Source organism: Dermacentor albipictus, chromosome 9, assembly GCF_038994185.2.
Source record: "Dermacentor albipictus isolate Rhodes 1998 colony chromosome 9, USDA_Dalb.pri_finalv2, whole genome shotgun sequence".
Taxonomy (NCBI): Eukaryota; Metazoa; Arthropoda; class Arachnida; order Ixodida; family Ixodidae; genus Dermacentor; species Dermacentor albipictus.
In genome coordinates, this window is record NC_091829.1 from 119,554,395 (window position 1) to 119,578,158 (window position 23,764).

At 49.3% G+C, this 23,764-nt stretch overlaps 1 protein-coding gene across 1 annotated transcript in view; it reads left to right on the forward strand.

Moving 5' to 3' along the window:
• Positions 1-18,543, forward strand: part of LOC135911234 (kelch-like protein 12) — a 138,275-nt gene extending 119,732 nt beyond the window's left edge. The window contains exons 12-14 of the mRNA XM_065443425.1: positions 11,229-11,429; positions 11,841-12,151; positions 18,240-18,543. Coding sequence (XP_065299497.1) covers positions 11,229-11,429; positions 11,841-12,151; positions 18,240-18,445 — 718 coding nt within the window. The 3' untranslated portion in view covers positions 18,446-18,543. The remainder of the gene's footprint in view (positions 1-11,228; positions 11,430-11,840; positions 12,152-18,239) is intronic.
• Positions 18,544-23,764: the final 5,221 nt, after the last annotated feature.

The window sequence follows — 23,764 nt, forward strand, 5'->3', positions numbered from 1 at the left end:
TGGTTCCCTTAAGCTTAGAGGCAGCAGTCAAGACCCTTTGCTTATCTTTGAAAGCGGTGAACTTCACAATTACTGGCCTTTTTTGTTAACTGCGTGTTTGCCAATTCTGTGCGCCCTCTCTATGGCGGAGGAGATAATTTCTAAATCGAGATTGTCTGCACAAAGCGAAATCACCTTGGACTCGGACTCGTTCCATGTTTCTTTTTCGGTGTCATCCAAACCAAAGAAAAGTAAATTATTTCTACGCGACCTGTTTTCAATATCGTCTTGTTTTGCCAATACATTGCGCACGGTATCAGCCAGATTAGTGTTGTGTGCCCGCAAACCCTCTTTTCCATTGCCCTCGGTCAGAGCTTCAACTTTTTTTATCACCAGCTCAAGTTGCTCATGCAGTGTTTTCTGCTGCGACCTCAAAACTTCAAGCTCCGCGAGTATCTTCTCTTGGCCCTCTAGTAGTTTTGGTAGGCATTCTATTGCCTTTAATAGTTCATGTTCCACGTTTTCCGAAAAAGGGCCGGGATTTTCCTCAACATCTCCGGTCATGAGTAAAAGCGCTTTCATCAAAGTAAATGTTGAACACACAGCACACCACACATCAATCACGAGCCCAACAAGCCCCCCAGGTGACATGTAGGGTTCCGGTACCGACATTGACATACCGCAAACTGATCTATAATGGTAAAATTCACCAACCTGCAGAAACAGGAGCCTTAAGTGCGTGGTCCTCATGTCGGCACCGGAACCCAGTTGAGCAGAGCGTGGTAACTGTTTAAATAGTCTGGCATCACGTGACGGGCCTTGCCGATATGCGGCCGCGAAGCCACTCTGAATCCAATGCGCAGTGGTCAAGTCGAGATATGGCCATGCAGCCACATCACTCGCCACTGCTGGGCACGTGCTGTCATCGCCGTTTCCCTTCCAAAGCAATGATGCCAGGTAAGCTGCGCGCGCCTCGTCTTCTCGCAGTGGTTGCAGATCAGCCGATGCATCCGATGTTGCCCCTGTGTATTTCCAAGCGATGTGCATTTCGTTGTCCTTGCTGGCTCCCTCGAATTTCCATGACGAAAAGCCGGCGCCGCGGACCACTCCAAGTGCCTGAAAGAGCTGCAGAAACAGGAACCTTAAGTGCGTGGTCCTCATGTCGGCACCGGAACCCCGGTGCCGGTATGTGCCGGTATAAACATCGGTATGTGCCGGGGTCCAGAGGAGGAAGACCGTAGAATTTTGGCGTTGCGAGGGCGATGACGAGTCGCCCTCGTCAGAAATTTGGAGTATGCGGGCCGCTTCCCGCGAGACACGACCGCGCGCGAAGCCGCGGATTGCCGCCTGCGAGTCGCTGATCACGATCGCAGCGTTCGGCACCGCAACGAGTGCTAGGGCTATCGCGGCTTCTTCGGCTGCCTCCGCGTGTCCCGTGGTCACCGTGGCGCTCGCGAGGCACTTACCCGAGCGGTCTACAACCGCTATCGCGTGTGCGCGTCTCCCTCCTCCATATCGCGCCGCGTCTACGTATACCGCCTCGTTGCTGTTGCCAAACTTCTTCTGTAGGTCGCTTGCTCGTTTGTTGCGTCTCCCGGTGTGGTGCGTAGGGTGCATGTTCTTGGGAAGCGGCGGGATAATCAGGCGGTCGCGAACAAAGGCGGGAACCGCCGTCTTTTCTCCATGCTGAGTGTGGTACGCGATGCTGAGCGACTCGAGGATGCATCGACCTGCCTTTGACCTCGATAATCGTTCGTATTGTGCAATGTCGTGCGCCTCGATTAACTCGTTAAGGGAGTTGTGAACTCCGAGCTCTAGAAACTTGTCGGTGCTCGCGTTGAGTGGAACGCCGACCGCCCTCTTGAAAGCCTTTCGGATCATGCATTCGAGTTTGTTTTTTTCGGACGCGATCCACCTCAGGTAGGGGGCAACATACGGTATGCGGCTTATCGCGTACGCCTGCACGAGACGGATCGCGCACTCTTCACGCATACCATTGCGTCTATTCGTGATGCGATGCAAGAGTCGGATCGTGTCATCTACCGAACGACGAAGTATTCGCACCGTCTCTCCGTTATGGCCGTTTGCCTGCAGGTGTAACCCTAGGATTCTAATTTTCTCTACTTGCGGTACGGGAGTACCATCTGCCAATGTGATGCGTATTTTGGAATATTCCCGTTCCTCTTCGCGCAAGGTTTTACGACCTCTCCTTGTGGGTTTGTAGAGTAAGAGTTCGGACTTGGTAGCCGAGCACTCGAGGCCCGTTCCACGCAAGTAATTCTGAACCGCATCTACTCCTGCCTGTAGCGTTCGCTCGACGTGACCGTCACATCCTCCCCCGGGAACCCAGAGGGTGATGTCATCCGCGTAGAGACTGTGATATAATCCTTCTATTTCTGTTAATTTCTCGGGTAGACCAAGTAGAACTAAATTAAAGAGTAATGGTGATATGACGGATCCTTGCGGCGTGCCGCACGGACCCGTCTCAAATTCCGGCGATTCCTCGTCGCCGACGACGACGCATGCGCGCCTGCCCGCGAGGAAATCTCTAACGTAATTATACATTCTTTGGCCTAGTCCTAATGTTCTGATTGTTTTTAAGATCGATTCGTGCTTAACGGTGTCGAAGGCCTTTTTAATATCTAAGCCTAGAATTGCCTTAGTGGAGCTGGTAGTGTCGTCTACGATCTGGTGTTTAAGCTGAAGCAATACGTCCTGTGCGGAGAGGTTGCGGCGGAATCCTAGCATGGTGTGCGGGAACGCGTCATGATCTTCGAGAAAGTCTGTCACGCGGGTGAGAACTGCGTGTTCCATGACTTTGCCGACGCAAGACGTAAGCGAAATCGGTCTTAGATTATAGAGCGTAACTTGCTTGCCAGGTTTAGGAATCATGATAACGCGGGCCCGTTTCCACGCTTCGGGAATCGAACCCTCTCGCCAGCACTCATTGACGTAGGCCGCGAGTCGGGAGATTGACTGGTCGTCTAGGTTGCGGAGAGTCTTGTTGGTAACCCGGTCTGGGCCAGGCGCCGATCGAGTGTTGAGTTCGAACAGGACTATCCGAATTTCCGATTCGCTAAATTCCGCGTCCAGTTTCTCGTTTGTGACGCCGTCGTACTCGGCGTGCTGGATGCTTTCAGCCTTCTTAAAATAACGGTCACGTATTGCGTCGAGGAAGTTATCACCTTTATAATCTCTGACTAGTCTACGAGTCTTGTGGCCTTGAGCGGACCGAGTCTCCTCCGGATCTAATAGGTGTCTAAAAAGGCGGCAAGCGCTCGCCCCGGTCATCTGCCTCTCGAGGCCGTTGCACGTGTCTTCCCATTGTGCCCTGCATACCTGAAGTGCGTGTTCTTCGATGCCTCTGTCTAATTGTGCTATGCGTTTGCGCAACGCCTTATTATGTCTTTGGCATTTCCATCTCTTTAGGAGGGCTCGCTTTGCTTCCCACATGTGTAGGAGCCTACTGTCAATTATTTCGAGGTTCGCTTCGGGCGGAACATCGCTAGTTGCTGCGCCTACGTCCCTTCTGAGCGTCTCGGTCCACTCATCTATGTCCGTAATCGGCTCGTCGCCTCGCCCCGCTTCTTCTCGCTTCTTGCGGAACATGTCCCACTTCACGAGTTTGAGCTTACGACCTTTGCCCTCAGGGTTAGTACCACGACCGCTCGGGCCCGTGCCTATCGTGATCTCGATCAGCGCGTGGTAGCTCCCCAAATCTTCCTGCGTATTTTGCCAGTGCGCTGTTGTAACATTTTAAACGAACGCAAGGTCTGGTAACGTATCGGCACTCACGCTGTTCCCTCTGCGTGTATGATCGGCGGGATTCGCGATCAGTGCAAGCCTTTGGTCTTGCGAGTCTTCCCAAAGGTGTTTGCCCTTGGGTGTTTCTCGGGTGTAGCCCCAGGCTCCGTGGGGTGCGTTAAAGTCGCCCGCAACAAGTAGAGGCTCGCCGCCGGAAGCCGCGCGTGCGCGCCGCAGTAGTTCCCCGAATCTGTGCTGCAGCGTGGGTTTACTATACACGTTAAGGACGAAGAGTCCTTGGCCGCTCTTAGGGATTAATTAGGGAGTAGGGATTACGGAGTACCTGCTTACCGGAGTATCTCCGGAGTACCTTAGAGATTAGGGAGTACCTGCCGCAACCCGTTAGTGACCTCGTTTGCCTGACTACCCCGGGCAACAAGGCCAGCCTATTATTACTTATTACAAAGAGGACGCCCCTCTGCCGGTGTTCTTTATTGCTGGTAGCAATAAACGTTGTTACACTTGACGCCACTGGTTGCCTTATTCGTTCGAACCCAACGTAGCCATGGTTCCCGCGCTACAGGTTGGGGAGTACCACGGAGCGACTTTGTGGGGCTAGATCCAGAGCTCGCCTTCAGCCCTAGCCGCACGCAGAGTGGAACCCCACAAATGCTAACGCATTAAATTAATTGCGCTTCGCATTACCGACTTGGAATCGGCTGCTATGATCCCGTTTGGACGAACCTTTAGGCGGCCGTTAAATGGGGGATTGGGGAGCAAACGCGTCGTCCTCCGTAGTACCTAGGCAAAGACACATTTCGAATCCGGATTCCCCAGCAGTTTCTAGACTCTCTTGGGTATTTTAGAGGACGGGCAAATGCTAGATAAAAGCTCCCTCGTTGTATCTTTTGAGTACGTGACTTCCGCGGCGCCATCTCCATGCAAAGAGAAGCAATACCACGTTTCACAAACTTCGAGTGGGCCGAGCTATAGCGTGCGGAGTATACACAAAACCAAGAGAGAGAGAGCAAATGATAAATAAATGGCAGGGAGCTTAACCAGGAATGGGCCCGGTTGGCTACCCTACGCTGGGGTAAGGGAAAGGGGGACGAAAAGATTAAAAGAAGACGAGAAAGTCCACTCGGAATATCGGTCGGTCACTCAGTCCGAATAACAGACGCTGGCTCAATCCGCCAGCTTTCAAATATCGCAGCAGCGCTTTTGTGGCCTTCCGTAGCTGTGATATGCGAGGCATGGTCCCAAGATCTTGTTCAAGGTGAACGGTTTTCTATCTAACTGATTGAGAGCTGTGCAGAGGTCATGTCGTTCATTTTCAAAAGGTGGGCGGTAGCACAGTACACGTTCTATAGTTTCCTCGACACCGCAGGCATTGCACTCGGCGCTATCAGCCATTCCAATCAAAAACGTATATGCGTTGGTGAATGCGACAAGATGGCGAGGTTAAAGTTTTAAGTAAAGGTCTAAAAACTGCGATGTCTAAAAGCTGGAAAGACTGCAACAGGCAGCCCGAAAGTATATGACAGTGCCTTTGCACATTGGCTAAAATCAAATCTATAGCATACTAGAAACGCAGCAGGCACTCGTGTTCTAAGAAACAAAATTTCGAAGTCAACTGATCTAAATATTTTAAAAACGTAAGATGTGCTGACAACACGTTGCAGTGATCTCATAGCAAGTGGGGGCTCAGGGCACCTAAAAACAAGTTTAGACGACCTAACCAACCTGTCAAGAAATTTCATCGTAGGTATACCTTACGTTTCCCCTCTGCTGCAGCGACTTAAGGATGTAGGAAGTAGATGTGAAGTCAATGTTGTTTTTGCGGCTGCCAAATAGGTTAGGAGAGGTATGCGTCACCGTGTAGTGAAAAAAAAATAGCAGTTGAATGCAAAAAAAAAAAATTCAGAGGCATTATATAAAGTATACCCACAGGTTTGCAGAATGCATTATGGGCGTAGTTTATGAAGATTCTGTTCGCTCTCGCCGTTTCTTATTTTTTCGGAGGCGGGGGGGGGGGGGGGGGGGGAGCAGACAGGTTGTTGCCTGATTCGTAGATTAATTGAGCATAATTAATAAGAGATCTTTTTTCGCGGTGGAACACCGTCCAGCCATTCGTTGCAATGTCGTGACTGGAAGTGTACTCCGAAATTTGGGGTTTCCATGTGGGAGCCAGAATTTGCAGGCACTTGCGTAAACTGGCGATGATAGCACTCAGCCTGTTATGGTCGCATTCTTCACGCTAGTGTTTTCTCGTAATGGTCATTGTCACCAGCAACTCCGTAATAATACCCGCAGCCCCGGCGTGAGCCCCGCCGAAAGATAGCGACGGGGTTCGAGATTAAGTGCGTTTGCTGCAAATGAGGGTGTGAGGGTATAATATCTTGGTGTACTCACTTCTGTTCAGGCATGAGAACAAAAAAATGGCTGTGGCTTAGCTAAGGTTAAACCCAGGATGCGAAGCATACTAGCCTTTATTTTAACGCGACAGCGTTAAGGAGCTCGTGTCGCAGAAAAGCCAGTGTCGTCGGCGTCGGCTCAGGCGTGCGGCGCTTGCTCAGGCGCACATTTCGTTGTCGCGCCGAACGCTGCGTTGCTCGACGCTCACCGCGTCCGATGCGGGGCGCGTAGTCGCTGCGCCGTAGCAAAGCCACCTAGAAACAGTCTCTGTAGCACGCCGCAACCTTCGCTTCTCGTTCCAACGAGCAGCTCTGTCTCCAGGAGGCACCTCACCTCATGAGTGTCTAGCAGAGGCAAGCGCAGCTGCTTATATACCGCCGCGACGCCTCGAGCGACGGCGCACGTTGGAGCCCCGTTTCTCCTCTGTCGTGACGTCACGGTGTCACGTGGTATTGAAGGCGACACCGCCGCGCCTGAGGAGCTGGGTTGAGCTCTCGTAATATGCTTCGCATAAAAAGCGCGCCTGATGCCTGAGGCATGGAATAATTTTACTGGTGGCAGCATCTGCGTAAGCGATCTGACCTGGTTATTATGCGTAAAAAAAGAAGTGATCGTGCTCAACACTGCCCCCGCATGTTCATGTTGTCGGGTTGACGCTGCCTACCCTCGAGCATGTGCAGTTAAGTAAGGGGCCTTCCTTCGCGTTCTTCTCGTGTCTGTGATTTCGCGCCTGCATTTCCGCACTATGCGGAAGAAAGACATTTGTAAAAACGTTAAGGAGGTATGGTAGGGTACATGGTACATGTTAGTTTTAACGTAATATGTTAGAAACGGCTAAAGATATTTCCATAAAATTTCACGCGCTTACAAAAGATGCTCTTGGGTACAACGCGAAACACCTTGTGTCTAGATGGTGTGCCTTTCCTGTGGCCCACTCCCAAAATTCCAGTTGTGTTTAGTTCTTTTATGTACCTTTTCTCTGCAACCAAGCAGAGGAATGTGGTGATATTACACAGTGTTATATTAAATACCCGATGGTTATATCTGAACTAAAGAGATATTATACCCACTTTATTTATTTATTTATGTATTTATTTATGTTAAATACTTTCAAGGCCCGTAGGCGCTACAGAAAGGTGTGGTACATATACACAAAAAAGAATGCAGATCAATGAATAAAATATTTGTTAGATGGCATGGAAAAGAGCAGTCTTGAACCTCGATGAGTCTATAATAGTAGCGACCGATGTGGGGAGGTGGTTCCAGTCATTGCAGGTGCGAGGCAAAAAAGAGTAGTAGTACGCGTTTGCGTGACAAAAGGACACGCAAACTTTATGAAGGTGATCGCTGCGTGACGAAAAGTAAGAAGGAGGAGTAAGAAGTTTTTCTTTTAATACCGGGTTGTGGTAAATCTTGTGCAAAAGGCAGAGGCGACTGTATGCACGACGTACTGAAAGTTCCGGTATGTTAAGGGTTTGCTTCATGAGTGTTATGGTAGCATGACGACAGTAATTAGATAAAATAAGAAGTTCGCACCCCAAAAAGAATATCTCTGTTTGCACAAAACCACAAGGCGGGTTTCTTGCAGTGTAAATTTTCCAGTGTTATCATTCATATCATCAGAGATATTTTAGTTCAGAATAATTTTAAGTGATTTTACTATATGTGTACAAAGTTTCACTGGAATGGGATGAATACTTTTTAAGAAAAGGTACATTGGATTTGAAAAATTCATAAAAAGAATGCAATTTGAGAAAAATGAAGTTTTATGCACGAATACTACTTGTAGATGCTCAGAATGTCCCTGGACAATACATTTCACTGCTGCCTTTCTTGCAGGTGTCTCCAAAACCCTTCTTATTGTTCCTTTTTATCCGTCGTCCTTCCTTGCTCTCAGCAGAGTCATAGAATTCTGCCCTGTCAACACCCCCTTTGTCCATCCTGTCGATTGCAATATTACAAGAGAGACATGAAACGGACCAAGGGCCTGCAGAACAGCTTCTCGTGCAGAATTACCGTCATTGTAGTAGGCTGCGGCATCGTTAGTTTGTCTTCAATGCGTAAGCACTGACAAAGTTTTCTTAGGGCAATGGCACCAGATGAGTTGGTTGAGCGACTCATTCGTGTTCTGTATTCGTCCATGAATACATTTGCTTAGAGGACCCATTACCTTTGAAAGTTCTCTTTCTGCTCCGCTTGCGGGACGATCGTGCCATCTTCCGGGCAAGTAATACGTTTGAAACTCGAAACAGAGGCGACCACGACCACGTATCAAAAGCAAGAGTTTGACGTAATAGTTCGTTTCTACAAAAGGCTATTCCATCAAACTCTTGCTTCCAGTTGTCAACAAATTCGACTTCGCCCTGCCATCTGCTAACCGCCGGGTTAGCTCAGATGGTAGAGCGGCTGCCCCAGAAAGGCGGTGGTCCCGGGTTCGAGCCCCGGATGAGGATGCATTTTTCGTCAACTGCGACGCTTTTCTTTCGAGGAACCCGTATGGGATTCCTTTGTGCCAATTGCTACGGTTGCGTGGATGTGTCAATTTCCTTTAATTAATATATGATCTTTTAGCACAAATCATTTACTTACCAGGGACACACATACAAAAAAAGAAAGAACCCACGCCATAACAATGAAAACCGCGAACGACAACGACAAACAAACCGGCCTTCACCCGCTATTTTTAAAGGTAGTGACTACAGTGACGGGGCCCGGCACTTTAACATCTGCACTACAGTGACGGGGCCCGGTACTTTAACATCCACACTACGGTGACGGGGCCCGTCGCTTTAACAACAACACTACACCGACGGGGCGGGGCGAGGACGACTTACGGAATCGCCATCTGTCGGAAGCGCCTCACATGCGTCGGCGTTAAATAAAGGTTAAATAAACATACTACGCGGCAGCCCTCCTGAACAATTTTGCAAGTACTCTCGAAATGGCAGTATTTTACCTTTAAAATAATCATGTTGGACAAACAGAAAGCACAGAATGGTTTACAAACGCTATCTCTTTGCCTACTACATACAGTAAGCTGGGACACTGCGAGCGGTCGCCGCAATCGATTCCACCGAACCGGTTTGCGTGAAACGTAAGCAATCGCTGATAAAACTGTGAAATATGTTCTTATAGTGGGATGGCTGTCTGTGTAACTAAATGTAGCATAACAGAATGAAGCTGCAATGCAGCGATCGCACGGGTTCGCGGTGACCGACTTCGCGTGCATGCATGTCCTCGCGCACTGTTTCGCTTTCGCTCCGAGCACGTTTCTGCACCGTGCCGTGAGCTTTATGCCGCAGCATATGAGCATTTGACAGTACGCAAGCAACCATTGTTGCATCGACACTATCGGAGCTGTTCAAAAATAATTTCGTTATAGCTAGGGTCTTCGACGCCTACAGCGACTTGTGATATGTTACGCCGCGATGATTCACTCTTAATTTTCTTTTTCTTTTCTTCTAAAGTCTTGGAAGCTTCAATATCATTATTTCTCAAATTTCATCGAACTGCATGTTTATCGGTCTTCTAAGCGAGCAATTACCCGCTGCTTCTTTTTCTTAATTCAGTAGAATATTCATTGTCTGGTGCATACACAAGCAGGAACATGTGTTGTGCCTTTTTTAATGTGTTTTTACCGTTCCCCTTCCTTTACAGTGAACTTTCTTTATTATAATCATCATAGGTGTTACAGTGCATACGCAAAAGATTGTACATTCGTGGACAAGTACCCATTGCGGTCGTTCGATCCGTATGCGTGCAATCAATTACTGCACGGAAGTTGCTGACATCGTGAAATTCACGTGGTGTTGTGGACAGTACTGGAATAAAATATCGCGGTCCGTGAAGTGCTTGGAATCCCCATTGGCGCCAGCACCGAGAAGCTCATGCAGCTGGGGGTCCACAACACCTTCGATGAGGTTGGGTCACAGAAGTTAGTCCAGGTGTTCAAGCTCGCTTCCTCGCCTGCGGGGAGGCGGATCCTGGAGGCGCTGAACTTTAACCCGTCAGGGAAAGGCGGTGCGTGCTCGACGCGTGGTCGCGGGAGGCCGTCACGGTCTCGCCGTTCCCGCGCAACGTGCACCCGCAACGCAATGTAGGCACACGCCGGGCCCGAGCGGCCGCACTTCTCGGATCCGTCGCCGACGATCCACGATCGGTCGCGTTCGTCGACTTCGTCCAATACGGTTCGTCCGACCGGTTCGCGGCGGCCGTGGTGGATCACAGGGGCAACCTAACGCCGCGTCCGTGCGGGGCAGGTGTCCGGATTGCGGAGATACATTCTTCACTTTAGAACACATGCTCTGGCGGTGTCCCTAGTTACGGGACCACGGTCATCTCACCACGGAAGAAGAGTGGGAGGAGGCGGTCAGGCACGGCCTGCCCGTCCCAACGTCGGAACGGCTCGCGGCGGCCCCCTCCCTCATAAGGGGGTTTCGGAGTCGCTCCTCAGGACCTTAATAAAGTTCACTGCCTGCCGTGAAGTGCTCGAAGTTGTTTGCATAGCATGTTTGAAAGAAGTGCGGCCATTGACGTCGCTACAGTGTTGACGTAAAGTGCCGGTCCCGTCTGTGGTTAAGGAGGCGGGCCCCGTCACTGTAGTACAGATGTTAAAGTGCCGGGCCCCGTCACTGTAGTGCATATGTTAAAGTACCGGGCCCCGTCACTGTAGTACAGATGTTAAAGTGCCGGGCCCCGTCACTGTAGTCACTACCATTTTTAAATGCCAGGGCGCACGGCACATTTCGGCGCTACATTTGAACTGCTTTGATCGGGCGCTCGAGGTCGCGCTTCCGCAGGTTTGGCCCGCATAGTGCAGTCAATTTTTCTCTGCCAAAATTGCAAATTCGATATTTGGGGCGGAGGGGGGGGGGGGGGGGGTACCCTACCATATCCACTTAAGCATGCTCTGTAATTTCTGCGTTTGTGCTTCCTATTTGTGCTTTTGTACTGTTTTAATCAGTGATATGGGCTGCCTTCTGGGTACTGCAAGTCTCAGGATAGTTTTCGAGCAGCAGATCAAACATTTTTCACTGATAACAGATTGAACCAACTGAAAGACTCAATCGAACGGCTTCCTGCACTGCCAGGCTGCTGAACAGCATGGAGTTCTGGGAGCCCCATTCTGACCGGTGGCGAGTCACGGCCGAGCCGTTGAGGCCCGGGCGGATGGGCGCTGCCGTGTCTGCGTCGGGCAAGATGGTCTGCGTGGCCGGTGGCGTGTCACGCACGGACGACGGCCGTCTGTGGCTGCTCGCAGACGTCGACTGTTACGACGTGCAAACACGAAGGTTGGTGTGGACCTTGTAGCACCACCACAGCGCATGCGCCGGCTGCACCGAGTTTCTGCACTCTCCCTCGCAATCAATTAAGGGCATTGTTGCGAAGGCAGCGCACTTGTGGACACACGCAGAGGCATTCAAAAACGAGAAACGTGTTTTATCTTTATCTCCTCCCGTTGCCTGTGCTTGTTTCCTTTTGGTGTTCGCACATATGTCCACAAATAGGCTGCCTTCACACCAGTAAAGGCCAGCCAAGTAGCCCACTCATAATTCCACAACATGTGCAGTATTTGATTCGAAATATAGCAAGTTAGGTATTGCAGGAGCAGAGCACCGCTATCGCATGAGCGGTGGCAGACACTTTAGCACAAGGCCTAAGAACATAAACGGCCGTCGTTGTGTTTTTCTTGCCTCCCTCAGGTGGTTTCGCGGCCCTCGGCTCCCGTGGCCCGTCTGCCTCGGCGCGCTGGTGTCCACCGGTGCGGGTGTGCTGGTGCACGTGGGCGGCCTCTCGCTCTGCCAACCAGCTTCGGCCGGTGGCGCCACAGTGCCGGGCGGCGCCACGCACGGGGCCGCGATCGAGCAGCAAGACGCCGCGGCGGACGCCCGCGCCTTCAGGAGCCGCTCGGACGTGCTCTTCTGGGACCCGTCTTCGGCCGACGGCCGCTGGAAGTCGCTGTGCCCGCTCCCCGAACCTAGGCATGGCATGAGCGCTGCCGTCTGCGCCAATGGTGAGTTCTCTTTGTGGGGAGTTCAGCTTAGCGTACTTAGTTTACCAGTGCTCACGTTTCATGGATGTACTCTACGGTTGTGGATCGCTCCATCCTTGTTTATAAGGACATTATCTTGTATGCTTTAACGAAAAGCCAAACATTTAAGAAACAGTAAAACTGTGACCAGTGGCTACGTCATCAAGAATATTTTGATACGCATGCGCCAGCCTGGTCTGCCTGTGTATAAACACACATGCTTCTCGCAATAAAGCGCTCTTTCGTTTCCTGCTGCTCGGCTGTCTACATGGTGTCAGAAGTGGGGACAGCGGTTCGTTTTGCTATCGCCGCCAGTCGGCAATGAATGACTCCACGGACCGACTACAGACGCCCATCGCAAAAATGGCGTCGACTCTGCTACAGCCACCAAGGCCACTCGATACGACTGGAGACACGTTTCACAACTGGACCGTATGGAAAAATTGGAGGACGCTTAAGCTTCGCCTTCAAGAGTGGGACGCGACAGCGTTCCCGTCGACCCGCCAAGGGGTATAAGACAATGCGCTACGGCACAGCGATCACTTACGATGCGCCCCGCATCGGACTTAGCGCCCACCTATCACGCGGTGAGCGTCGAGCAACGCAGCGTTCGGCGCGGCAACGAAACGTGCGCCTGAGCGAACGGAACGAACCAAAGAACTCGGTGTCTCGGAGGGGAAACTATCTACGCCAGCCAAACGTCGTGATCGGCACGGGCAGAGAGATAGATATTAGAGAGTTTTAGCTTGAGCGTTTTTACGGCCAGCGGGGCGGAGCGGGCGAGCGGATACACCAGCGGAGAGGCGCGCGAGAAAATAGTTTTAGCCGGGCGGATCGCCCGTCTTTTCGAGCGGAGTAGAGTCACTTGCTCTGCTGCTCCACCTATTGGTCACAATTCGAGTTAGAGTGAAAAGAATATCAATTAAACCTGCTAATAATGCGCTGAAACTGTTTAATAAAGGTAGGTTATGTGTTTTTAGTTAGTTATTTGGTTAAACTTCTAAACGGGCCTGAGCAGCGGTCGCCGTCGACAACGCAGCAGCGCCGGCGCTTGTGTTGACGGCTGCCATCTTGAATACCCATACACGCCCGCGCGCTTTTACGCACGCTCGCGCGCTGCCTATCGCTCCGCTGGAGAGGGCTTCCCAGCGGGCGTAAGCTGCGCTCCGTAAAAACGCTGGCCGGCCCAGCGACGTGCGCATGCGCAGTGGCGTCTGCGCTCGTCCGCTCCGCTCCGCTGGCCGTAAAAACGCGCAAGCTAAAACTCTCTATTAATCTAAACCGGGAGCACGGCGAAGCGTCGTCAGGGGAGAGGGAGTCCCGCGACGCGCCTGGCAGCGGTCCCAATGCGCGCGCGGCGCGCCTCCTGTCGGGCAGCGCCGTACATTGAGAGGAGGGGGTCTTCTGTGTTTGCCGCAAGATGGCTCTGCGTGTGCGGAAAGCGCAGAAGAAATGCAGCGGAAACGCACTTCGCAACTCGTGTAATTGTGACTTCTGTACGTTACATGTTCATAATTACCGATATACACCGCAGTATAACTTGCCACGGCTCGTTTCGAAGGCAACACCGCATTCACTAGAGGCGCGTTTGCACCGCTTGGAAGCATCGAACTCGTGGCTGAGTGGTAGCGTCTCCGTCTCACACTCCGGAGACCCTGGTTCGATTCCCACCGGGCCAATCTTGGAAGTTGCTTTTTATTTATGAAGCGCCTGCCGTGATTTATCGCTCACGGTCAACGCCGCAAACGCCGACACCGACGCCGACGACACCGGATTTTCTGCGACACGAGCTCCTTAACGCTATCGCGTTAAAAGTGAGTTTGACCTTTTGCTACGGCGATGGGACAGGCCCAGCAGCCTAAGGAAGTTCAAGCCGCAACTTTTCTGATGACGATAGGCGAAGACGCGAGACGAATGCACTATACTTTTAAGTTCGACTACGAAGACAAGAAGAAAGATCTCAAAATCCTTTCAGCAGAGTTCGAGGACCATTACAAGCCATCTGAGAACCTAACCTTTATCGAATTCCGATTTGGCCCCAGGGACCAACAACAGGAAGAGTCCTTTAATGACTGGCTCACGGAACTGCGAATTCTCGCGAGCAGATGCGAATTCTGTGAGCTAGAGGAACGGCTGATACGAAGCAGAATAATTCTCGGCATCAGAGATAAAGACTTCCAGCAGAAGCACCTCTCGGAAAACCCCTCATTTTCAAGAGGAGTAGAAATGTGCCGCGCACGAGAACACGCACGAGTACAACTTCGAGAAATCCGAGCCAGAACGGCCGACGCGACAGTCGCCGCAATAAAAGCGAGAGCAACGCCTTGCTCCACCTGTGGTCTTGAAAGGCACACAAATGGGAAATGTGCGGCTCAGGGCAAACGCTGCAACAACTGCGGTAGAAGCAGTCATTTCGCTCGAATGTGCCGTCATGACCCAACAAAGATGAAGGTCAGCAGCATGCGAAGTTAAACAGTTGTTTTAGGAACTGAAGAAGAATACTTCTTGCACACGCTAGAAGCACATGCTATCGCCAGTGAGGACCGTTGGTCGGCGGAAATTATTATCGCAGGAGCGGCGGTTTACTGCAAAATCGACACGGGAGCCAACTGCTCCATCATGCCTGAGACGATGCTCCGAAAACCATCTACACAGTCGGCACAGCTATGCTCGACCACTTTGCGCGCCTTCTTCGGCCACAAGCAAACAGCTTTTCAGAAAATCACCTTGACTACATCTTACAAGGCTCACAGTTGTCTAGCTGAATTTTTTATCGTACCCCAGGCCGTTCCAGTAACAATCAGCGGCAATATTGCACAACGCTTGGGACTGATAATCCGCGTACGCTCAGTCGACCCAAGCCCGGATTTGGTGATGTATTCCAAGGCCTCGGAGAACTGAAGGGTGTTACGTACCACATTCAGCTCAAGCCAGGAGCACGAGGCAGCGTCAAGCGAGCTCGAAGGGTGGTGGTTGCTCTTCAAGAATGCGTGAAACAGGAACTCGATAAAATGGAGCGCGACCTCGTCATTGCAAAGGTAACTGAACCTACTGTCTGGTCAAGTCACATGGTCGTAGTGGTTAGAAACGACAAAGTACGCATTTGTTTAGATCCTTCTGATTTGAACAAGGCCTTGCTGAGAGAGCACTATCATATGCCAACATTAGAAGATGTTGTTCCGCACCTGCATGGGGCAAAATACTTTGCAACTATACATGCGTCATCAGGGTTTTGGCAAATTAGGCTTGACGAAGAAAGTTCATTAATATGCACTATGAGCACTCCCTACGGCCGCTACAAATTTCTGCGCATGCCCTTTGGGATCGCCTCTGCCCCGGAAGTTTTCCAACGGGCAATGCACCAAGTAGTAGAAGGCGTAAGTGGCGTCACCGTTGTAATGGATGACATTCTAGTCTGGGGAACGTCTCGAGAAGAGCATGACAATAACCTAACAGCTTTACTTGAGCGCTGCAGGGAGCACAATCTAAAGCTAAATAAAAAAAAGTGCTATTTTTTGCAGCCCCAAGTTCGCTACATGGGACATATACTCACACAAGAAGAACTTTCCCTGGATCCCGGGAGAGTGGAAGACATTTTGCAAGTACCGCCACCGAAAAATTGTAAGGAGCTGCAAGTTTTTCTTGGGACGATTAACTTCGTGGCGCGCTTCATCCCCAACATGTCTTCCCTGTTCGCGCCCCTCTGGGATCTATTGAAAAAGAACACTGCATGGCTCTGGACAGAACAGGCTGAGCAAAGCTTCCAAGGCCTTCGCGCCTGTCCAACAAAGGCACCTGTTCTCGCCTATTTCGAGAAAGGAATACCGCTGACGTTGTCAGTAGATGCAAGCCAGAAAGGGGTGGGGGCAGTTCTTTTGCAAAACCGACACCCAATCGCCTACTCATCACGGTCGCTTACCGAAGCGCAAAAGAAATATGCGCAAATCGAGAGAGAAATGCTAGCCATTGTTCACGGGTGCGCAAGGTTTGAAGACTACTTGCTAGGGCAGCCAGACGTCATCATCGAATCTGATCATCGCCCCCTAGAGTCAATATTTAAGAAACAGCTGTGCGAGTGCCCGTTACGCTTGCAGCGTATGAGACTCACTCTTCAGAGGTTCCCCATAAGAGTGACCTACAAGCCAGGAAAAGAACTGCTCCTAGCGGATGCGCTGTCACGCTTTCCGAACAAGACGCAGCTGATGGAAGAATCGATGGATTTTCAAGTACATGCTCTTTCTTCGCTTCCAGTCTCCGATCGGCAACTGCAGGGAATCGGTGAATATCTACTGAAAGATGCAACAATGACGGAATTGTGTAGCTACGCAAGCAACGAATTGCCCGAGAGCAAGCAACAGGTATCCGAGGCCGTACGCGCGTACAAATATTACCGCGACGAACTACAAGTCGAAGACGGTCTCCTCCTAAGAAGCAACAAACTCGTCATTCCCCCCACAAAACAAGAGGTACTTCGTCTACTCCACGCGGCACACGGGGATGAAGAGAAAATTAAAGCAAGAGCCAAAGAAGTAATGTACTGGCCTGGCATATCGACGGATAGTGCAGCTCTCGCGAAGACGTGCCTACTTTGTCAAAGGTACAAGAACTGGAACGCCAGGTTACCCATGCTTAGTCACGACATACCTACTCTGCCATGGCAAGTAGTTGGAGTCGACCTTTTCTACCACGAGAGCGATGAGTACCTTGTTATGGTAGATTTCTATTCCTTTTTTTCTAGATCAAGCAGATGCGTCGAACAACAGCAGAAGCAGTGACAAACGTGTGCATGCAGATTTTCGTCACTCATGGCATCCTAGCAAAAATATGCAGTGATAATGCCCCCCCCCCCCTTCAATAGTGCGTGCTTCCGTGTTTTTTCCACACATTTGGGCATCGTTCACGAGACTTCCAGTCCGCATTACCCTCGCGGTAACGGCATGGCTGAAAGGGCCGTCCAAGAAGCAAAAAAACTGCTCAAGAAGTGCCAGGCATGGAACGCTGGAGTTCTACAGTGCCTTGCTAGAATGGAGGAACATGCCAAGGGACGACCGCCTGAAGTCGCCCGCACAACGACTCATGGGACGTCAGACGAGAACTAAACTGCCAGTACTTGACTGCCACCGCAAACCGTGGCAACCGAAATTGTCCGAAAGCGACTCCATGAAATAAGGCGCAAACAACGCGTATTCTACAACAGAACAACGCGAAGTCTACCGGATATTCACAGGGGCTCCACGGTGACTGTTTATGATACGACACACAGGACATGGGCACCAGCAGTTGTCATAGGCCCGGCAAGTACACCGCGCTCTTATGTTTTTGCAACAGAATGGGCAGCATCTAAGACGCACGAGGGAGCACCTGAGATCAACAGAAGGACAAGCTTTCCCCCCGCAGAACGAGTGTACGACAACGACCCCGCAGTCCTCCCCTCAGCCGAGCAACACCGAGCAATAAGCGCCTAAGGAGGCGCTACGTAGAAGCACACGACAGCGTAGAGAGCCGCAACGGTATCCTCTCCCAAAACGCCACACATAGGCAGTTCAGCGGAAGCTGTGCAAATTGACTTATTAGTTGGTTGTGCAATCTTTCGTAAAATCTTGTTTTTTTTTGTTTTTTTCCCTCAAAGGAAGGAAGATGTGAACAGTGGCTACGTCATCAAGAATATTTTGATATGCATGCACAAGCCTGGTCTGCCTGTGTATAAACACACATGCTTCTCGCAATAAAGCGCTCTTTCGTTTCCTGCTGCTCGGCTGTCTACAAAAACATTGCAATATACTTTTTTCACAAGTCATAGCGGAAGGTAAGCATCATTGTAACAATGGATTCATTAAGCACCTAGAAATGATAATCCCGAAGAATTTTTCAGTGGCACAATACTCAGTTGAATTCAGTTGAGCAGAGTTTCGTTAAATCAGCTCCACTAACTGGTAATGAAAATGTCGAGCTGTTCTGTCTGATTTCGACATGCATTCATTTAACGCTAGCCACTTACCAGGCTTTTTCTGTTATAGTAAACCGAGACAAACGGGCCAAGATTCCCTGACAGGGCTCCTTACATTTGCAGAGGACACCCTGTACGTTCTAGGCGGCCTCTCTACCTCCTTAGAGCGGGCTCCTCTGGAAGTGCTGGCAGCGTCCACGGCAGACTCGGGTGACCGCTCCTTCTACAAAGCCTGCCAACTGCCGGGTCCCATCGCGGGGTCACTCGTACTGCCGCTGCCAGACGTCGCCAGCATACCAGTCACCCGCCGGCGATCTTCCTCATCTTGATGTGTTCATCTATCCACACGTCGTCATAAGTCCGGCCGGATGGCGTTTTCTTGAGGGAAAAAAATAATGAAAAGAAGCATGGCGCCCGTTCATATGTCTTTTCAGGTTCATGTTGGCCACGTTGATGCTAGGGTTGCTACAGTGGGCGGTGTGCTTTCATCGCGACTTCAGTTAGCCAATTATTATTCAGTAAAAATTGTCATCAACCTTATTTATACGAAGCTTAAGTATTTCCCACCGTGCTCTTAGAGTCTGCAGTGCAGAATGTATTTTGCGTTATGTGCGTGCAGCCGCAGCCGCAGCTCTGATCTTTTTGTTGAAATTGTCTGTCCAATTGTCGCTAGCACAATGTAATGAATAGCATAATAAAGCACAGTTTTTTTACTGGACATACACCAGGGTACCACGCGCTTGACCTGGCATATGCCTATTTTTTTTGTTCTAAGCAACAAAGAACTCGTCGCTTAAAAAAATATTTCGAAACATTGGTTGCGGCACAGGCACTGATATTTGATGTTATGATGCATCACAAGACATACTGAAAGACATACTTCTCAGCGTAGAAGGGCAGTGGTTAGGTGAACAACACACAATATCCCGCTCCAATGAATCCCAATAACATTATTTGTGAAAAGTATGAGCACCTAAATGTTTCTAACTCATATGTGTTTAGTCGTAGTGCTTCGCAGTTAACTGAAGGCTGTTTAATTACCTAATAATGAGATGAATTAAAACCTAATAATGAGATGAACTAGAAACATAAAGTGCAAAATTGCAAGCACGCTTGTAAATTGTCGTGAAGGCATGCAGTTTGGCTGAATATTCTGTGGGAGAAACATTACGATTGTAGTTATTTCAAAGTAACTTTATTGATTTTTTTGAAGCTTCTGGGCTTTTTTTCTGCTAACTCGCATAAAAATATTCTTCTCTAAATTATTAATTTATCATGCCTCACATTAATTTGCCACGTGCTCAAGGCGGTTATTTAGCGTTACTTGATCATGGTGGCTATAATTTCTTTATATATAATGTAATCATTTGCCAACATGCACACTTTAGTTTTCCGTTATCTGTCATGTGATTTATCTATAACAAGAAGAATTGCTGCTAGGACAGTCCATTGTGGTACTCCGAACGACGCTTCTACCCAACCCAGGTGTTGGTACCTAAAGAAAATTTTGGCCCGCATGAGAAGTAGACATTCATGCAATTTAATATACTGCCAGATCAGAAAACCTATTGTAGATTGTTCAGTAGTTTACGATACCCAGTCGAAGGCGTTCGATAGATAAAGAAGTATAATATCCTTAAAGAGCATATGTTTGGACAGGTTGGTAATCCGTAATTCTTTAATGCACAAAAGGGCAAAGGGCTGAAACAAGCTGTCTCCGCATTATTCATTTCAGTCCTACGTCCTTTTGCACGACCAAAATTAATTAAGTGCTGAAGCGATATAATGCGTAGATTCTAAAATCACGTAACCGTAGGCAGTATTTTTCTGCAACGTCATTGGTTTTCATTGAGCAGGTTGGATATTCAGCGTAGGTTATGATGTATTCTAGCATAGTGTGTTTGATGATATTGCAATATGTGCTGCTTAGCCAAATTGACCTTTGATTTCGTGGATTTGTCGTGCCCCCTGATTTAACGATCGAAACAATTTCGCTACACTTTCTAATTGTTCGGTACCTAGGAGAATTCCATGGATTCTTTAGCGATAAGTGGGTATTTGGAAATCCATTGCGGTATCTCCTAAGAGCAGTATATAAAAGGCCATCTTGGCAGCAAGATTTTTTATTATAGTGGAGCTGTATTTGACAAGTTTATAGCGTTTCGCAATGTGCGTAGCCAAAAATGATGGTGGCTTTCTTGCCTCCTCGCCACGTGTTTTTTCTCATGAAGCTCCCGTAGGCGGCGCCTTCATGCCGTCGTGTCTAGGGAGCATACATGCAAAAACAGCGCTTGCATGCAACACCGCCTAAACTACAAGGCCCCTCCACGGAGTGCGTGACGTCACGCTAGTTGCCCGCCGGCAGCCCGGCCGGTCCTTTCGGTCGCCAATTGTTCGCGTTATCGGTGCTTGTCCATAAAATACAAACCGGCGCGTTTTTGCTTTTTTTTTTCCAGGCTCTGCATTAGGAAATTATTGGACAGCCTGTATCAGTGCACTCAAGTGGAATAACCACAAAATAGTTTTCAGCAGCTTCAAGGCATGCAGTGCGAATATCTGAGGCTGCTTTTAGAGTTTAAGACATATAAAACGGAGTTAGAAATGCGTGTGTACAAATGGTTTTGTTGGGAGACAGGACTAAAACCAATCGATTTCACTGCTTGCTTAGTGTTTTCATCTTTCTGACTGCAGCCTTCTTTTGCTCAGTGCTTTAAGTCATAGCATTACGTAATCCACAGACGTTATTCAAAGCGACGTTCGTTACAGCACGCACTACATGTCGCACAAGAGTCCCTGATGTGTCACCATTCTCGCAAGTTTCCAAATCAACATCTCCCAGGAAGTATGTGGCAGTGGAGCTTACAATGCCGCGTTTGCTATTGGATGCGAGGAACTGCATGACATTTTCTCCCGCAGCGAGTTTTTCTACAAGCGTGGCATCTAGCACCATGTCCACAGCGGACGGCTGCGGAAACTTTAATTCTCCTCTTGACAGGTGGGCGATCATTCTTTCGGGTTCAACTTCTATACTCCTGTTTTCACGAACGAGTGTGCTGCTGTAAAATGCGCAGGACAGTTTTCGGAGAGCTGAGTGGGCGCAGTAGCCAGCGATGTAGGCAACGACTTCCATATCGTGCTTTGGGCTGGAAATATCTTATTGGATATGGTCACAGAGAATTTCTGTTGTGGACTTTCTTTCGTGTCACTGTCGCTCTTGCTGTCTTTCTGTGGAAGCATCAGGAACATTTGTAGCCGAATATTATTCTCAGATACAAAAAGCTGCCGCACAGTAACATGATACTGTGCACCAGCAAGATGACGTTAGAGACCACAGCGATCTTCAAGAGTATCTGTTTGAAATTCGCACAGGAGAATATACTTGAACTTGAGCTTTTCTAAGCAGCAACACAACTCACCAAGAGAGCAGCAAGTTAGTCTCAAAGCAGAATGGGTTTCCTTCATCATGCAGCCACTATCCAGGTTGATACTGCGCCAACCGCCCAGCCAGCCTACCGTACCACTCAGGAAAATCAGCTGCTGATCCTCTGGGAAGCCTCTGGATTCTGCAAGGAGTCATTCCGTCAACGAAATTTGGAAGAGGTCTTTACGTTACCGATCTTTCACCACGTTGTTATAATGTTGAGGAAGAGGGCTGTCGAATTCGCACTCATGATTTTGAGGGCTTCTCGGGTGCCATGCATGCATCTCATACATGCATCTCAGGCGCATTCGAGACGCACGAATTGATGACATTTAACGCCAACTTTACATTTTGTCTCTCCATTGATGTCGGATTGACCCCTTTGGGATTCAGCTTGTGGTCGAGGTTTAGAAGCGATGCCTTCTCCAATGAATAAAGCTGCCGTACGGCTTCAAATGATGCAGCTTTCATTCTTGGAGGCCCATCTGGCACAACTCCTGGCAGGCTCATTTCAGGAAAGTCGAAGCATGTCACCGGGTTCTCATTTATCCACTTATTGCTGCGCATTTGAGTATGTGCGCAGGGTCGACGACATAAAAAAGAGGACAGGTTTTTTCGTCTGGGTGGCGATACACAATGCTGACTTGAGGATTCTCCGCGAAAAATATGATTTTCTCGTTGAGTGAGTTGTCACTGACCACACCTATGACTTTCAGGCCCACAGATTCTACTTCTAAAATATCTTCCTGCAATACTCATGTAGGATTTGGGAGGTCATTTTACACGCAGAAAGAATGTGAATATCCTTGTTGGATTATAGAAGTGACTGAACCATAAAAACGTGGGCAGTACTGGCTGCTTCTTGAGACTTGGCTGCAGGTCTTACTATGCTACCCCCTTTGGAATCGAACTACGGCTTGATGTGGATTCCGCCAACCATTAGCGCTACCGTCTTTTCGTGCAACTGAATACACTTTACCATTTCTCTAATGTAGTAAAGAAAGTTGGCTTCGTTTTGCTCTTGTATTGAATCTCCGCCATACAGTGAAGAAATGCGGTTCAGATTTGGCGGATGGGGTAACGTCAACTTCGACGCTGACCTTGCGAACTTATAAGCGTGAGGAGAAATGGATTGCAGGATACAAGAAAGCACTAAAGTTTCAGCACTGTAGCAAAGAAAGGGGCAGCGTGTGCGAGAGAAATTTGCTCATTTAGCGGTCGAAAAAAGGCACTACGTTTTTGTGTCGTGTCACTGTCCCGGGGAAGTTCATTCAGAAGGGAGCTGATCTGCTGCAACACTTTCGTTGCTTTCGATGCACTTGTAGCTTTTGGAGTCTCATTCACCTGGTTTTCTAGCTGCTTAAGCAATGAAGATCACGTCCGGGTGTCGCGCACTGCGCCTGGAACTGCGCTTCCACAGGGCAATGAGGTCAGCATCATCATACCTACTGACACTACAAGTGTCAGTAGGTATGATTTCCGCCACAGTGTCAGCCAGCACTGTGGCGCAGATCCTAACATGCGGTGAAGGACTATCCTCGATGCGGAGAAACATTGCACAGTGATCGTTGGAAGTGACGGGCCAGAATTCACTGCTGCAGACAGCAGTGAGGCAAACTTTGCCTCCTAAGTCTGCTAATGATGAGACTGCATTTTTCTCCTCTTCGCCTCTTTTTCTCTCCATGGAGCTCTTAATGACTTTTCTCAATGCTTCGTTTTTCATGCAAGCTCGTCTCTAGGCAGGAAATTCACGACGAGCCTGGCTCGTGCTAAGGTAAAACAGACAGTTCGGAAAAATCGATGGCGTGGCTTCTGGCACGAAGTGTACCCTCTCGCTGTCAACTATCACCATCTTTCCTGACGCTGCATCGAAGTGTGACAGCTTTGTGATGAGGTCACTTTCTTGGAAATAAAGGTCACAGACCGGCGTCACGCATAAAGGGAGTGAATTATATTTCGTAGATGCGCGCACTGATGCTGCATCGAAGTGTGACAGCTTTGTGATGATGTCACTTTCTTGGAAATGCAGTTCACAGACCTGCACCAAGCATAAAACGAGTGTATTATATTCGGTAGATGCACACACTACTCCACAAAACACGTGTTATATGCGCAGTTGGACGCCGTCCTGAATACTTCTGCTCAATGTTAGCAGACTGCGTTGCCTGAAGCGCAATAAAACTACCAACCATTGAACCATAAACTATCATTTCAGCAGTTACTAAGC